General features: G+C 41.8%; 1 protein-coding gene across 1 annotated transcript in view; it reads left to right on the top strand.

Annotated features, from left to right (window-relative positions):
• The window catches only part of TRABD2B (TraB domain containing 2B), a 384,859-nt gene that overhangs the window by 234,613 nt on the left and 133,114 nt on the right, over nucleotides 1-17,132 (top strand). The window contains 1 exon segment of the mRNA XM_029618552.1: nucleotides 10,517-10,691. Within this exon segment, the coding sequence (XP_029474412.1) occupies nucleotides 10,517-10,691 (175 nt within the window).

Genomic DNA, 17,132 nt, shown 5'->3' on the forward strand with positions numbered 1-17,132 from the left:
CGTCGTCTCCCTTGCCAGCTACATTGTCTTTCCCTCCCATCCATCCTGTTCAGTTCCTTGCTAGTTCACGTTAGCGTTAGGCACGTGATGCTAGATGTTAGGGCAGATTTAAGTGCAGTTGATCAAGTTGCGTAACTCTGTCGCAGTGGGTGTCTGAGCCTCCGGGGGGGGGGGGGGGGGGGGTAGAATGGGAAGGAGGCAGGTCCTGATGGCCAGTACGTGATCAGCTTAGCTGCCTTCAGCGTAGTGAGCCTGGGCGGTTCCCGGCTGGTGCAATCCACAGCAGGCTTTGGAAAGGTGCTGCCTGGGACAGGAATAGGCTAGTGCTTGCAAAGGCCCGGAGAACGTGCTGCAGAAGTGACCAGGTCAGAGCACGTTGCCTCGACAGCCCTGGAAACCTCACCTGGATCAAGGGCAGGTAAATGGCTCTCCTGTGCAGGCTGGGGGGAGGAGCTTAGAATGCAGGGGCTGAACGCATGGTACTTGTTATCTCTGTTCATAAAGCTGTGGCCACTTTGTATTCCAAATTGTTGTAATGATCTGTGCGTATTCTGTTAGTGACTCTGCTGAATCGCTGGTAGCATTGGGGTGGCTGGGTCCGTGATGCCCCGGTTAATAAATACTGTGTGTGTATATATGTATAATAAAAATAATATACAATCAGCAACAACTAGACCTTCAGATCCCACTCTAAACTATACTCATCCTCAAGACCCATCAGAGAAGCGTATAAAAGTACCCTGCAAGTCCCCCCAACAAAATCCACGCGTCTTATCAACCACCAAAGAACGAGCATTCTCTACAGCGGGTCCGGCCATTTGGAATAACCTGCCCACAGACCTCAGGCTGGAACCCTGCCCTCTAACCTTTCGAAAAAAAACTTAAGACTTGGCTTTTCCTCCAAGCCTTCCCTTAACTTTCAAAACCATCAATACTGTACCAGACCGGACTCCGCCTACCTGACTAGGCGCCCTGCTTGGTTTAGGCGTTATGTTTATGATTTTGTTTTTGGTTCTTTATATAGTTATGCTGGCCTTTCTTTCCGGCTACCTTAGCCCCCCCCCCCCCCCCCCCCCACCCAAGTTCTGCCTCCTCATTATATGTAACTTTGCCTCTTTGTTAAATGGTTTATTAAGCTATACCCCATGTTCCATGTAAACCGATTTGATATGAATTGATTCATGAATGTCGGTATAGAAAAGTGCTAAATAAATAAATAAATAAATATGCCTGTGTGTATGGAGATATCTATAACCTATATTGTTCTCTCTCTATATATTCATAAATACTATGAGAGTAACTCTCAAACCAGCACATGGGTACACGTTTGCGCGTGTGCATCGCCCGCACCGAGGGACACAACTGTTTTATAACTTGTGCGCGTATATGCGCGCGTGTTATAAAATGGCCTGGCCGCATGCACGTGTGCCGAATTTTAAGTGGGCCTGCAAATCCCACTTCTGCTGCATAAATCGGGGGATTTTAAAAGGGGCGTGCGCCCACACCATTCCCAGTTTACGAGTTCGTCCACCATTTCGCCCAGTTAACGGCTCGAATCCTCCAAACCCCCCTGGTTTGCTATCCCAGGTACCCCAGACCCTTGGCTTGATCCTTTTATTTTGTAAATTGCACCTCATTAATAGAAGACGACCTTGGTGCATGCCGGGGCGTGTAAGTATTCATGCGTGCATCTCTTGGCCATGCCCCACCTCTTTTTGGGAACTTTTGAGATGTGCGCGCTGGGCCCCTAATTAATGCGCACACTGGGCTTTTAAAATTCACCTTTATTAGTATAAATATTAATAGTGTGTGTGTATATGTGTGTATATATATATATATATAATATGTCAAAAACAAACAAGCAACATCATATACAAATCCAAAGATGGTCATAGTCATTTGTGTATTAGTATTTGAATAAAGAATTTTTTTGTATATAATGATGTTTTTCTGTTCCTTGGCTTTGTTTGTTTTTGACATTTCTGTAATTTACGGGAACTAGTGTTGATACTATTCTCTGTATATATATGTATATAGTCAAAAATATATATACACACACATAAATACTGCATCCTGTTATATAAATAATGTACATATCTATATTTCTCTGTGAGTATATCTATATGTACATATACAGACAGTATATGTCTATAAATACTATATTTATATACACTGTATATCTATATATCAAGCTTTCTATATATAATGTATCTATATATTTTTTAATCTATATATAAATATTGTATAACTACATATACTGTATATCTATATCTGTATATTTTTATATCTGTATACCTCTATTCAAATATTGCATCTATATATAAATATTGTATATATGTATAGCTCTCTACATATATACATATACACACTGTGTGTGTGTGTCTCTCTCTCTCTCTCTCTCTCTCTATATATATATATATATATATATATATATATATATATATATATTTATGTATATCTTTTCAGCGAGAGAGAGGTTAGACAGGAATAGAATGCCTCTGTAAATCTAGAGAACGGGATATATTGTGTGCATCCTGTAAACACGTCGGCGGGTTCATGAATATCTCAAAAGGAACTCTTGGGAGCAAACCTAAAATAGAAAAATAAAAAGATTAAGACCAGACTGTGGTTAACTGTTTGCTAATTGCCTAGGCCTGTTTTTCCAGTTCTTGATCCCTTGTGTGCTGGTTAGGAAGGGCAGGCAGCCACAGAAGTCACTGAGTAGCTGCTCCCAGCAGACAGGCATGGTATATGTCACAGGCCCGGGAGAGGAACTGAAAACCAAGGAGAAATTAAGATGATTAATGCCACAGGCGTTAGGGCTGGGAGTGGGGTAAGACAACTTCTGTGCGCTGCAGTCGATACATGAATCATTAATCTTTTCTCTTCTAAGTGATGGGGCAGTCGTCTTAAGTGTGCAGGTCATGAAACCTAACAAATTGCAGTATCCTTAAAGGCAAAGTATTGTGTTTCAAATTATGGCTTTTAAACATGGCCCTGTCTTTTCTTCTTTTGGAAATACAAAAAGGGCTTATGAAACCTAATCCCTGCCTCTAATTTAGAATTTGTCTTTAGGCTATCTCTCTCGCTCTCTGTACAGAATCCGACTCCAGTTTTATACGCAGTAGTTAAGGGTGAGCATCATATGTGTTCTTACAAGATTTAAGTAGGATAACTGGAGGTCCTTTTGCAGTGGATGTTAGCCAGACACATGATCCGTGTAATATTTTCCATTGATCAGGCATGGAATATCCCCTTTAAATGGCTTCAGCTTTTTAAAAGTAGACCTGGTGGGTTTCTTGACCACTTAGGAGACAGAGAAAAGAACTTGGATACAACAAACTGTAAACGTGAATTATCTTCGGCCGTTTCTTTGCCATTGTGCTGTGATTATTATACCCAGGGCTCCTATTATTCCATGGCCAGGGGAAGGGCCGCACAATCTGCCCCTTCCCCCGGAAGTTCCTGGGAGCCCGCCCCGATCTGGGGAAGATCAGCTCTACTGCCCCCATGGCTGGCGGCATTTTCAGCTGCCACGCGGCTAGGAAGCAACGTCTTGGCTCTTGTCCTCCTCCAACCCTTCCGTCTATGGCGAGGAGAGAGGAGGAGGAGGCGAAGGCAGCCCCGTCAGACTGCGTCCTCCTCCTCCTCCTCCTCTGCTGGGTGAGACCAATGCTGCTTTCAACCATCGGCCCCTGCCCAGTTGTGATTGACACCTGCAATCAGTCCTAGCCCAACGTGCCGCCATGCAAGCCCCGCCTCTGTGCAGCCTGAGCAGCGTTGCGCTGGAAGAAGGGGGGGGGGGGGGGAGGCTGGCTCTGGGGAGGGAGGTTGTATGAAATGGGGTGGGGGAGATTATGTAAAACAAGAGGGGGAAATAAGGGGGGGGGGTAATGTGAAACAGGAGATGGGGAATAAGGGGGAAAGTTATGTGAAATGGGAGGGGGATGTGTGAAACGGCAGAGGCTAGGCAGATAATTGTGATAGAGAGTTTGGAGGGGTTAAGGGAGCAGGGCTGGGAGATGGGGTGTGTGATGGGAGGGATCACGGGTTGGAATGTGAGGAGGAGCAGAGCTGGGGCAAAGGGGAGAAATACTGCCCTCTCCTCTCTAGAGATCTCAGGGTGGGAGAGGAAGGGAAGGAAATCCCAAGATCCATTGGGTGAAGTGTCCCCCGTCCCCCCTCCCCGATCTGAGGAACTCCTTCCCCTCCTGTTCTCTTCCCTCCTCCCCCATCCCAGATCTTCCCTACCCACCTTCCCTCCCTGATTCCCCCATCCTCTCCTCCTTCTGTGCCTCTCTCCTCCTCCATCCTGTATTGCTCTACCCCTCCCGCCTAACATTCTTTCCTCACTTCCCTCCTCTGAGACCCCTTTCCCCTCTTTTGAGATCTCTCTTCCTAGCCTTAGATCCTGTCCCCTGTTTCCTCCCCTGTCCTAATTGCTAAGAACCCTTTCCCTCTGATAAAGAGCAAAATAAAGGATAAGTGTCTGCATATAACTTGTCCATGCAGACTTTAGCCAACGTTTTCAGAGGAAACTTATGCGCCTAAGTTTGCTTTTAAATTGCTTGGGTAATTCAATGTCCCTTGGTGGCTGCCTTTTGGAGGAGTTTGCAGCGGCTGATATCCCGAATTCTGAGGCTAAATATATTGCTTACACCGGAACTGTGCCTTTTGGGAATCTGGAAGGGGTCGGTTGCTGCCAACCTCCAGACGAATATTGGCAGATCACTTAATGCAAGCTGGGAGGTTTACTATAGCCTTGTTGTGGAAGACTGCTCCTACTTTGGCAGTGTGGAAGCATCAGATGCATGAAATTGCTGTGACTGAACAGCTGACGTACGGTACAAGCTGAAGCACAAGGAGGTGTTGTACGATGAAATATGGAAAGATTACTGGGAGTATCGGGATGCGGCAGTTTTGTAGCCATATTAAGGGGGTAATATCCTTTAGTGTTGTTTTATGTTAATGTGAAGGATGATCGTTCTTTATTGGTGGGGGAGAGGAGTTTGTATTGTCCCAATAGATATCTTTCCTCTTAATGTAACTTTTGGGGTTATGGGTTGTTTGTGCGTATACTCCATTGCTTGTATGCTGTTGAATTGTTTTGTCTTTTATGTCCTTGAGCCTGTGAATACTGTGTTGATTCTTTAAATAGAACAATTAAAACAAATTGTTGGGTAATTGACCCAATGCATGCACAAAGTTATTAGTGCATAGTTTGTGTGGGTTAACCTACGTACATATGAATGGATTTCCAAAAGGGTCCCACATGTAAAACCAGCATATACATGTGTAAGTTATCAAAGCCTGGTGCGTGCAAAAACCAGGGGATACGTGCGTAGCCGAGCTGTGCATGCGCCGAGCGCATTTTAAAACCAGCCAGGCCACGCACGTATCTCCTGATACGCGCCAAAGTGCTGGGCTTCTTAAAAGGGGCAGGGGCTGGCTGGGACATTGGCCATTAAGTCATTAGATCCTTAATTGGAGCGGACTGGGAGGGAGCTGGTGTAGTCCCAATCGCGTCGCCGCATGTTATTTTTGAAAATCCCCCTCCTTGCACGCCCAAAATGCCTCCCACCCGCACATGTGCGCGCCACTATTAAAATAGGGCGCACGTGTGCGTGCGGGAATCGTATTTTATAACATGCGTTATAACATGCCAGAAACCACGTGCGGGCCCTTGAAAATCTACCCCATACTGTATATGTATTTTATAAATATTAAGAGAATCCGTATATTTTTGGTTTCGCATGATTACTACTGTTTTGAAAGAAATATACGTCTATACATTACCAAACTTCTTCGTACACATTTACACATGCTTCTTGACTCACTCGAGTGAAATCTGATTTGATTGTTGTCTGTACTTTGTGGGCGAGGTCTGTGGGATGTGCTGGAGGGGTCAAGGTGTTGTGGAGAAGGACTGAGTAAACTGTTGGCGGCATCAACAAATCTGTGATTCCAAGTGTGCATGCAAGTAAGTATTTTCAAAACTGTATGAGGATAACTTTCAAATATCTGCACCTGGCAGCACATATGTGTGTATGCAGCCATGCACATATTTGCTATAGTATTTATGCACATACAGTATCATATGTGCACGTTTTCTAAAATACGCATAATTCTACCGTGCCGCATACGCACATACACAGGCTTCCGTGCAAACCATATATTATATCAGTGGATTGAATGCGAGTATTTTACCTACCTATTTTAAGTATATCAATGCGTATATTTTACATGTGAAAATAAACTAGGACTTATTTGCATAAGTCCTGATTTACATGTGCAAGTTGGCCAATTTTAAAAACATGCACACATTGAGAAAATGTACAAGTTTACTAATTAGTCCACCAGTTCGCCCAGTCCTTCTCTAGGTCATCAAAACCTTCCTAGTTCTTCAGTCCACCCAGACCTCCCACCCTGTCGGTACTGTAAAATAAACATGTTTAATATCACTTTCAGCCGATAATTATGCGAGTAAGTTGGAAAATGTACGCATATAAGTATCTTTCAAAATAGCAACTTACGTGTGTAACTGTTAGGCATGCTCCAGAATGCCCTTAGACCACTTCTTTTTTACACACATATATGTGCATGCAAAAGTGAACATATACACATTTTTTACTTTTATAAAATATGGAATACGTGCGCATAGGGGACTTACGTGTGTCTGTACTATATTTTATGTGCCAAGTTAAATAAATAAGTTATTACTGGACCATCATACTAAGCACTCCCGGTCAACCAAACTGCATTGCTTTTTAAGTAATCATCGGTCCCAATTGTTCAGTTCTTTTGGATTTTTTTTGCAAATAAAATGTATAAAGAAATTATCTTGCAATAGGTGTTTCTTTCATTATAATCCCAAGAATCCCAACACACGCTGTATTTTGAAGGTTGAGTCTGCATCAGGGGATTGTCATGTTCAAACGCTTTACTAGAAAGAATAAAAATCACCTAAGAATAGAATACTAACGTATAGCACATCACATAAGAACTGCACACACTGATATTTGCTTTTACATCTCTTTGAGGGGTTCGCATCTGACCCTGGAAGTTCTACCTTACTTCTTATGACCCAAAGCTTATATTATGGCCCAACTGCTGTTTTTGTAAAACCTGATGTCATTAGCATCTAGACCAATTTAGAAGGGTAAGTGTTCCAACCAGAAAAAAAGAAATTAATGACATTATCAGTCTCTATATAGATGTAGTTTAAATAAGCAAATTCCATTCAGCATTTAATCCATATGGAGTAATAAAATTCACTGTGTAAATCCAATATTGTTCCCTAAAATGTAATCTAATGTCCATGTTTTGTGGTCGCTTTGAAGGATAGATTTGTTCAATTATCAGCCATCATAGATCTGTAAAATCATGAGATCGATCAACGCAATGGGGGACTATAGGTGCCTGTAATTTCATTGTAGATATACAACTTCTATGTTCAATCAGGCAAGTTTTTATCATCCTAGTGTGTCTGATATATAAAAAACACAAGGGCATTGGATGGCATATGCTACATTTTTTGGGATCTTGGATTTTGCCAGGCTAATAAAGTGGTCATGGCTTTGCACATAGAGCATCCTCCGCAAGTTTTATATCCGCTGGGTTGTCTGCTTCCCATCTCTTCTAGTCCTGGTAATACAGATTTAACCAAAATATCTTTCAAACTTTTTCCTTTTGTATAGGCTGCCATTGGATGGTCTCGGATTAAAGCATGAAGTCCCAGTACATGACAACGTTTGTGCAATATTGAAAATAGTGCTTGAGAATTTTCGGAATAACACATCGTACATAGCAGTCAATTATCAGGAATTATTTTATCTAAAAGCAACCGTTGTCTTTCTGTATTTAGTATCCATTTGTATGGTGGCTTGATGAGACACAGAGGGCAGCCACGTTGTAAAAGCCCCTGATATAATTCTTGAGCCTGTGTACAATATTCCCTCTTGTCAGAACATATTCTCCGTAGGCGCAGAAACTGCCCAATTGGTAAGCTTGAACGCAGCCTATACGGATGAAAGCTATCAAAACGCAATAAATTATTGCGATCTGGTTGGAACACTTACCCTTGTAAATTGGACTTGATACTAATGACATCAGGTTTTACAAAAACAGCAGTTGGGCCATAATATAAGCTTTGGGTCATAAAAAGTAAGGTAGAACTTCCAGAGTCAGATTCGAACCCATCAAAGAGATGTAAAAGCAAATATCAGTGTGTGCAGTTCTTATGTGATGTGCTATACGCAAGTATTCAATTTTTATGTGATTTTTATTCTTTCTAGTAAAGCGTTTGACATGACAATCCCCTTCGAAACATGGTGTGTGTCAGGATTCTTGGGATTATAATGAAAGAAACACCTACTGCAAGATAAGTTGTTTATACATTTTATTTGCAAAAAAATTGAACAATTGGGGCCAATGATTATTTAAAAAACAATGAAATTTGGTTGACTGGGAGTGCTTAATGTGATGGTACAGTAATAACGTATTTATTGTTACATTTATTGGAGTTTATTTACTTGGACATTTTCTGTGAAAGAGTATGTATAAGTGACCAGTTTGTTACCTATATTTTATGTGCACCACGTTTTGAAAATTTACCTTAAAGAAAATGTCAGAATTCAAGAAAGTATGGGACAAGCACAGTGGATCTCGGAGGAAGAGAGGATTATAAAGCTGAGGAAGAAGTGTGGATGGACAGACTAGATGCTCTTAATTTTTATAAGGTCCATATTCAAATGCTACTTAGCAGGATAAGTCAGACATACCCAGCTAAGTAAAGGCTACTGATTACTCAGTGGCCACCATAAGTCACTTATCTGGCTTACTAGTTAGCCAGATAGTCAGTGGACAAGCAGTGGGTGTAACTGGGCCTTGCTACTTATGCAGCTAACTTATCCAGATAGGTAGCGATATTCAGACTTATCCGATTAAGTTAACCAGCCTTGCTCCATAGCAGGTCTCAATTTATCCGGATAAGACTAGATGTGCTGCTGAATATCCCGTATAAGTTGGCCAGATACATTTTAAGCAGCTAACTTAGTTAATCGGCTATGCCTGAATATTGCCTCCTCTGTTTCTATGCTTAATGCAACTGCATTAACAGAACAGGTATTCCAGCCTTAACAATCATTAATACAGTAAAAAGTAAATGAGATGCTAATTTGCAGGAGAATGAGCTAATTTAAATAATAGGCAGACCACATGAATGCTGGTATTAATGCAATGCTGTAACTATTCCTCTGGAGGTGTGTTAAAGATTTTGAGTTAAATGTATGTGGTAACTATGATGTATGTTGTTGCAGCACAGTCAGTGCTTTACATCTTATAGTGAAACACACATAAACATGATGCAATAATATGCATTAAAAACATATATTGCTGTGTGTAGGAAATAGGCACCTTAGGATTATATTATCCTGTCTACATTAAATGTTATCTGCCATTTTCATGCCCTGTTCCCTTGTCCTGTAAGCTGGTCCTACAATTCCTCACAGTTTGCTTATGTTTTAACTACTTTGAATAATTATGTGTTATCTGCAAATTGAATCAGTTCATTCCTTGCTGTTTTTTTTCCAGAACATTAATGAATATTTTAACCCACACTGATCCCAGTACAGATCCCCGGGTTATTTCACAATTCCACTCTCTCTGCTGGGAATCTGACCAGTTAATCCTACCCTTTGTTTGCTATCTTTTAACTAATTACCAGTCCACAATAGGATTATCTCGCAACATTTAATTTCCTCAGGTTTCTCTCATGTGGGATGTTATCCAGTGCTTTCTGAAAATCCTGATACACATCATCCAGCTTGCTCCTATTCACATGCTTACTGTATTTACTCTTTCAAAGAATTCTTATAAATTCTTTCCTTTGCTAAATCCATGCTGGCTCTTCTCATGTTTATCCATATGTCCAGTAATTCTGCTTTTAACAACAGTTTCCACCTTATATCTGGAACTTACATGAGGCTCACTGATCTAAAGTTTCCTGGGTCACCTCTGGAACCCTTTAAAATTTTGACATTGCATTGGCTACCCGTTGGTTATCAAGTAAAGAGACTGATTTTAATGATAGGTTGCATATTACTAGTAGCAGTTCTGCAGTTTCATACTTGTGTTCCATCAGAATTCTTGGATTAATACCATCAGGTCATGGTGACTTGTTTCTATGTAGTTTGTCAGTTTGTTCAAGCTTCTCTTTCAAATTCACAGTGATTTGTTTCAGTTCCTCTAAAACATCACCCTACGAAGCGTACTTTGTAACAATGAATCTGCAAGCTAATTTTCAAAGGGAATCTCTCTGTGGAGTTTTTCTTTGTAAATTTGGGACCAGCAGGTAATAAAGGTACTTTTTAACCGATGTACTTTGCACCTGCTTTACAGGCAAATACAGACCTTCATGAATGCACGCATATACAATTTTCAAGACGTGTATTGCACCTTGTCTCACTGAAGAACTTGCCAGCAGAGCTGAAATGTAGCATTTTTATTTTCCTTCCAGCTTCCAAATTTCATCAACACAACACTTCCTCCACACGAGCAGGTGACGGCTCAGGAGATAGACAGCTACTTTAGGCAGGAGCTGATATACAAGAGGAACGAGAGGATGGCGGGGCGAGTGATGGCCCTGTTGAAGGAGAACAAAGGCAAAAGCTTCTTCTTTGCTTTTGGAGCAGGTACGGCAATGGGTAAACTCTTTATTTAAGTAAAAACGGAAGCCATACAATGTTTTGGGTTGTTTTTTTTCCCCAAATCCATTTACTACTGCTTAGGGCCACATAAAGTAAACGTTTTCTCCAGTTTTATGTCTGTGGGGAAAATGCTTTGTACATAGGCCCCTTAGGCCCAGCTTCATGCTAAATCCCCGTCTCATTCTGTCACACAGATAGATGTGCGCTCACACATACACTTTGCTTTGCCCTTCACCCCCTCAATTGTTCTTTTCCTGGGCCCGTTTCTATCTGCCTGCTACACCTCATCAGCTATTGAAGTTATTCCTTTCGTTTGAAATGAAAGTTTCATACACTTAAAACTGACCACTGATAATTTATACCAAACTCTTAGCAGATAGATAAAGCCTGGTCACTCCATCTATTGTTTCCTCCAATCAGGTAGGTTTTGTAAAGGTTAGAGCCGCTTGCTCCCATATAGTGAAACTTACTTTAGCTATGTCCATTTGCAAATCTAACAATTTTCAGGCTATAGCGATAGGCTTTGATTCAGAAAGAGCCTTTGATAGGGTCTCCTGGCCTTATATGTTTTCAATTCTGAAAAGGTATGGGATAGTGGGAGATTTTTCAAGATATATTGCACTACTGTATCGTTCCCCCATATCCAATATCATAGCTAACAGTCATGTTGGAAAATCTTTGTATCTCCAGAGGAATGAGGCAGGGATGTCCTCTCTCTCCCTATTATATATTCTTTCAATAGATTAAATTTATGGTTTTTAAATTTTCTACATTGCTCTAAGATCTCCCTCTTGGAATAGTTTAGGAAGTTTTATCTAGAATTCCTTAAAGTTTCCAAAGCGGTAACAGTCGATGTCACTAAGATATATTACCTTCTGCTTCACTGTCAACTCCTGATGTTAATAATGTTTCTTTGGATATCTCTGGTTTTCATCAAGACTCAGATTTACCTGTTCAAGATAGGGCAACTCTATTAGTTGTCTATGCTCGAGAACATGATAAGCAACGGATGTTACGTCTATTTTTCGTTAAAGGGAGTCTCTCTTGGGCAAAAGTGCTCACTTTTTCCAGATGTGGTTAAAGAGACTCAGGCTCGGAGAAACCTTTTTTTGATTAAAAAGCAGAGAGAGTACTGGCTTTGGGTGCCACCTTCCAGTTGATGTTCCCCTGTAGATGTGTTATTCCCCTTCAGGGTGCTAATTATATGTTTTTTTGACCCAATCCAACTAGAACGTTTTTTGCAAAATAAACTGCTGAAGCTGGGTTAAATGCTATTGTTCAGAAGCTTTTGTTTAAAGGCTATGTTTATTCCTTGTGACTATTTAATTTTGAATCTCTCCTTCATATGGTCTAAATTTACAGTACGCATTGACTACTTTATTTCTTTGTACTACTATTTTTTTATTTTGCTTGTTGCAATATTGTATATCTTTCTTATTCAAGCTTGTCTTGAATTTAATTATTTGAAAATAATAAACAGAAAGCTGAAAAAAAGAGAGAGACCTGGAAAGGAGGTGTCGGGGTCAATGGTGCTTGAACTGGCAGTGCTAGAGGGGAAAGACAGAAAATCTATACAGGAGTTGCAGAAATGAGAAAAGGCCAGAGGATACTTACCCTCCAGTAGTCAGAGGAAGACTCATCTTCAGAGGTCTCCATTGGTACAGCAGGGGATTCACCATGATCAGGCACAGATACTACCCTCTACTGTCTCAAAGAACCCTGGGATGCTTCCTCTGGAATCTCTGATGACGGGCCCTGTTCTTCCACCACTGCTGATCCTTCTGAGTCTCTTCCTTGTTGTGGACTTTCCTTGATGGAGATGCTGATCTCGTTCCTTTTAGCTGGTGATTGCTGGTCTCATTTCTAGTCCACCTGTCTTCTCTGTCCGGCACACCAACTCACCAGCACATGCCTAGTTCCTGGATCACCTCCCCTCCAAGTAGATTCAACTCTCTCCCTGCATGTGGCCATCCACAGCCTGACCACATCTATATTAACTCGTGAGAGCCCAAAATGAAAAGTAGGAAAGCACTGATGAGATGAAGTACTGGAAAGAGAATGTAGACATAAAATTAGCAGGAACTGGCTAGCAGGGTTGAGGTTGGCATCTTCAGTGAGGAGAGTTCACAGCAAGGAAGAATTCCTACAGGATCAGTAGTGGTGATGAAACAAGGCCAGGTGATCAGAGGTTCAAGAAGAAGTATCCTGGGGCTCTGTTGTGCCAGCAAAATTGGTCTCTTGTCACTCTCCTTAAGTACTTTCACCAATCTGAACATCTCAGTGTTGCATCATAGGGAACTTTTGAAGGAGCATCTACTTCTAGGGCTGCCTGAAAGCAAATATTTCCCAGCTTTTCCTGGCTTCTGTAGATCCTCTGTAATTTCCCTGTCTTTCACCTTTAGAGTTGCCAGTTCAAGAACTGTGAGCCCTGACAGGAGGTTACACTTTGCTTCTCACAAGTTATTGAGCAATTGAACATCTGCTGGTGTCTGCAAGGCAATCAGTGCAAGGAACATAGCCCAGAGCTATCATCAAATACTTAAGCAACAAACAGAAAACAGCCAAGTTTTGTCCTTTTCTGTTCATGGTTAGCATGCTGCTATGAATACTTATGGGCATAGTGTTCTGGGAAAAGCAAGTTATATTTATTTTCACAAGAGAATTCCTTGCCTTTTATGTTGGATGTTAATAATAATCACACATTTTGTCTAAGATCTGCCTCAGCTGGCAGTTACTTACATGCATCCTGGTTGCACAGCATATTCCTTGTCAATGATTTACTCGAGGCATAAACTGACAAAAACATTTCCTCTTTCATCTTGGTTCAGCCTGTCCTGCAGACAAAAGATCTTCCTGTTACCCTTGAGAAGGAGAGTAGTTGCCCGGACTCCCCTATTAATATTAATTATACCATTAATACAAGATAAATTTACACAAAGCACTTTGTGTAAACCTCAGAAGAGCAAGTTGGGAATGCACGCCCAAGACAAGGGGAATAGAAATAGTACTTGTCATGTTTGATGGAGAGCTTTGACTTAAGTGGAAGGCACTTAATCCAGAACAAGGACAAGTCACTGTGAAGAAATGCATGTATAATATTTCTTAAGCCAGCAGCATTGAGTTAAATTGTTAAGTGTCAAAGAAAACGCTTTACACAAAGGTCAATGGTTTAGTTTCCTTATCTTAAACTAAAGGAACTGGTGGAAGAGAGGCTCAGAAAAAATATTAAGAAATACTTCTTTACTGAGAGGATAGTAGACACCTGGAATAATCTACCTGTGGGCCTGCAAGCTCATTTTCGATGGGAAAGTTCATTCTAAGTTTCTCGGGGAACGTGGGTTTACAAGTAACCCCAGATTTTGCAGGTGCCAACTCCCCACTAGGAAGAATGCATGGAGAGGTAAATATATGCAGCCCTCTTCCAGTGATTATCCTGAAAGGTAGGGATCACATTGGGTCCCAGGGCTAAATCCTCTCTCTGTCCTACAGTCCCAGGGTGTGGAGGGGAGGAGGATTTGGATTCTTCTGATGGGAGGGGGGGGGGAAGAATCTTTCTCCAAGACCCATGGTGTTGGGGTGACTTCTAGGGAGGTCCTTTCTCAATGTATGATCAAAGGATTTGAGTGCCAACAAAATCTTCTGGACTTTCAGTATGGGTGCCAAACAAAACTTTACTGCAATAGTTCTTCAAGCAAGTTGTGGCCCTTTGTAAACCAAATCTGGGCACAGACAATTGTTATCACAGTTCTCCAGCTTTCCTTTTCTGTGCAAGTGTCCCTTAGCAGATGGGCCAGGGAAGGACTCGTCTTCCCAGGCATGGAAAAGGAAGACTTTCCAGATGGACAGAAACCTTCTTCCAAAATACTGGCAGACATCAGAGCCTCCACACTGCACGGCTTCCCATTGCACCTCTTCTCGCCATGATGACGACTCCAGTTGGGGGTCTCCCAATGAGTCAAAAGAGCGTTACTTGCAGTACTTTTTCTCCAAATGACTCACGGGATCTTCTGAATGAAAGATCCGGGTAGCAAGGAACAATCAGCTCTACCAGTTCTCCCCACTCTAGGGCAGGCAAGACAGCAGTAAAAATCTTCCCAGATCAAAAAAAACCCCCAAAATCTTTAGACAAATGTCCAGAATTGGAACTTTCATGCGGCAGGTCACCACTGGCCATCAACCACAGATTGGGAGCTGGAGCAGTCCACCCCAAGAGAGGGACATCCCCATAATCTCTTCCCAGGCCAAGAACCAAGGGTCTCTGAAACTCTCCAAATCATCAGAAATCCCAGGAACAGAACACTGGAGATAACCCAACGAGATATTGCTTGTGCAGAAGAGATTTGGTGGATAATTTTCAAAGTGGAGTTGGTGCTTTAAAAGTGGTGTAAATTATGCACATTTTTGCTATTTTCTGATGTGGGCTGTTGAGAATTGGCCTCTATGAACTTATGGGTAAGCAATACTTGGGATACTGTGCTCTAACACTCGCACTAAATTTTTTTTATACACACACCAAAATGAAACCTCTTTAGCGGGCATGTACATGCTAAGCCAAAAATGTTAGCGTATACATGCTACATGTATTTATTTTTTTTAAAGATTTTTAATCCGTTCAATCCTACATTCACGGCAATAAAACCAAACAATTTAAGTGTACATATCTCAAAATTTTCCTTACTAACCAGCCCAAAGTAAAAGGGCCATTTGGGCTGGAGGGGATGAAATTACCCAGAGTAACTGATAAAGGCATCCCTTCCTGTAAACAAGCCCTCCACCCATCAAAGCTGTTCCCGCTTCCCCTCCTTTCATCAGAGGCAGTGCAACATCAAAGATGGACTCCCTATTCAAGGCATCTCCCTTCAAGATCAGACTCCAACCCCTCATCATCATGGAGCCAACGCCCTTCAAAATGATCCTCCTGACCCAGAGAGTCCCATGAGGTCATGAGAGCCTTCTGCCAGCTCTGATGCACTCTTCCAAATGATGCCACCTAAGCACATTGTTTTCCTAACGCACCCTCTCCCTCCCCTTGGGAGCACCTTCTATCAGTGCAGTTACAAGTGCATAGGCTGTGGAAGCCAGCATTTACTTTTAGGTGGGCAGAGGAGGGGAATTTTCAGCCAACTCAATGTAACTGGGTAAATGGCTTTGAAAATTGTCTCTTATGGCTTTGATATTAAAAATTGACTGGCTGTACAAAACAGCTTCATTTAATCGAAGACATTTTTGTGTAACGCCCTTGCGGGGTGGATTCCCGAAATGCAGGGCCATTCAGCAGTCCCCAGGGCCACTCTCTCTCCTGGATCTCCTTTCTCTCTCTGGTACAGTCCAGACCTCTGCAGTAGGGCCATTGGGGTGCTGGGGTCAAGCCTCCAGAACCCAGGGCTTATGGGGTGGGACCCCTAGAACAGTCTCTCATACTCCACAATCACTATCTCAGATGCACTCACTCCTTGTTGTCTCAACTGGTGCGTTCTTGAACTTGAAAGGAGTAGGCTGGACACTTGAAGTGGTGTTCAAACAACATTTTACTTTAACTTAGGGGATTCTTGATCAGATTTAAAAAGTCTCAAAACAAGATGCTTGAAAACTCGGAATGCAATATAGAAAGAAAAACTCCAAATGCCTTAGTCCAGATTCTGAATCAGCGTCCCTTCCTGGTGACAGGAATATTGGATAAAAGCCCTTTGGGTGGATAGGAATTGGTGGTAAAAATTTCCTTTCAACAAAAATAGGAAAAAAACCAACTCTTCCCAATCAGTTCTTTCTTCTGTCCACCCCGCTTAGACTGAGTACAGGACAAAGCAGCCCTCTATCCTATTTTCCTTAGGCAGGGATGACCTCCCTTCTGAGCTGGGAGCAGGTCAAGAAACAAAAAATATCTCTCTCAAAAGGTCAAAACTCCTCTCTCAAGCGTAGGTTCCTTCTTGGTCCGAGAGGGCATTAGTAAGAACACAGGCTATGTAGGGCCCACTGAAAAAAACATGTGTGATTGAATTTGGGAGACAGCTTGTGTGTTTGATTGCATATAAGAGAGAGTGTGTGTGTGATTGCATTTGGGGGTGACAGAGAAAGAGCATGTGTTTGTGATTGCAGGTGGGGGAGTGCGAGACAGATCGCATGTTTGTATATATGTGTGTGTGAGATTGCATGTGGAAGCGAGAGAGCATGTGCTTAATTTCATGTTGGAGAGAGAGCATGTGTGTGCATGATTGCATGTGTGTGATTGCATATGAGAGCAAGCATGTATGTATGATTACATGTAAGAAAGAGAGAGCCCTTGTATATGTGATTGCATGTGAGAGAGAGCACATTTGTGTGTGATTGTGATCACATGAGATTATTTATGAATGTTTTATTGTAAACTGCATAGCAAAGTTGTTAGGCGGTATAGAGATTTTTTAAATAAATAAATAAATAAATGTG

Source organism: Rhinatrema bivittatum, chromosome 10 (genome assembly GCF_901001135.1).
Source record: "Rhinatrema bivittatum chromosome 10, aRhiBiv1.1, whole genome shotgun sequence".
Taxonomy (NCBI): domain Eukaryota; kingdom Metazoa; phylum Chordata; class Amphibia; order Gymnophiona; family Rhinatrematidae; genus Rhinatrema; species Rhinatrema bivittatum.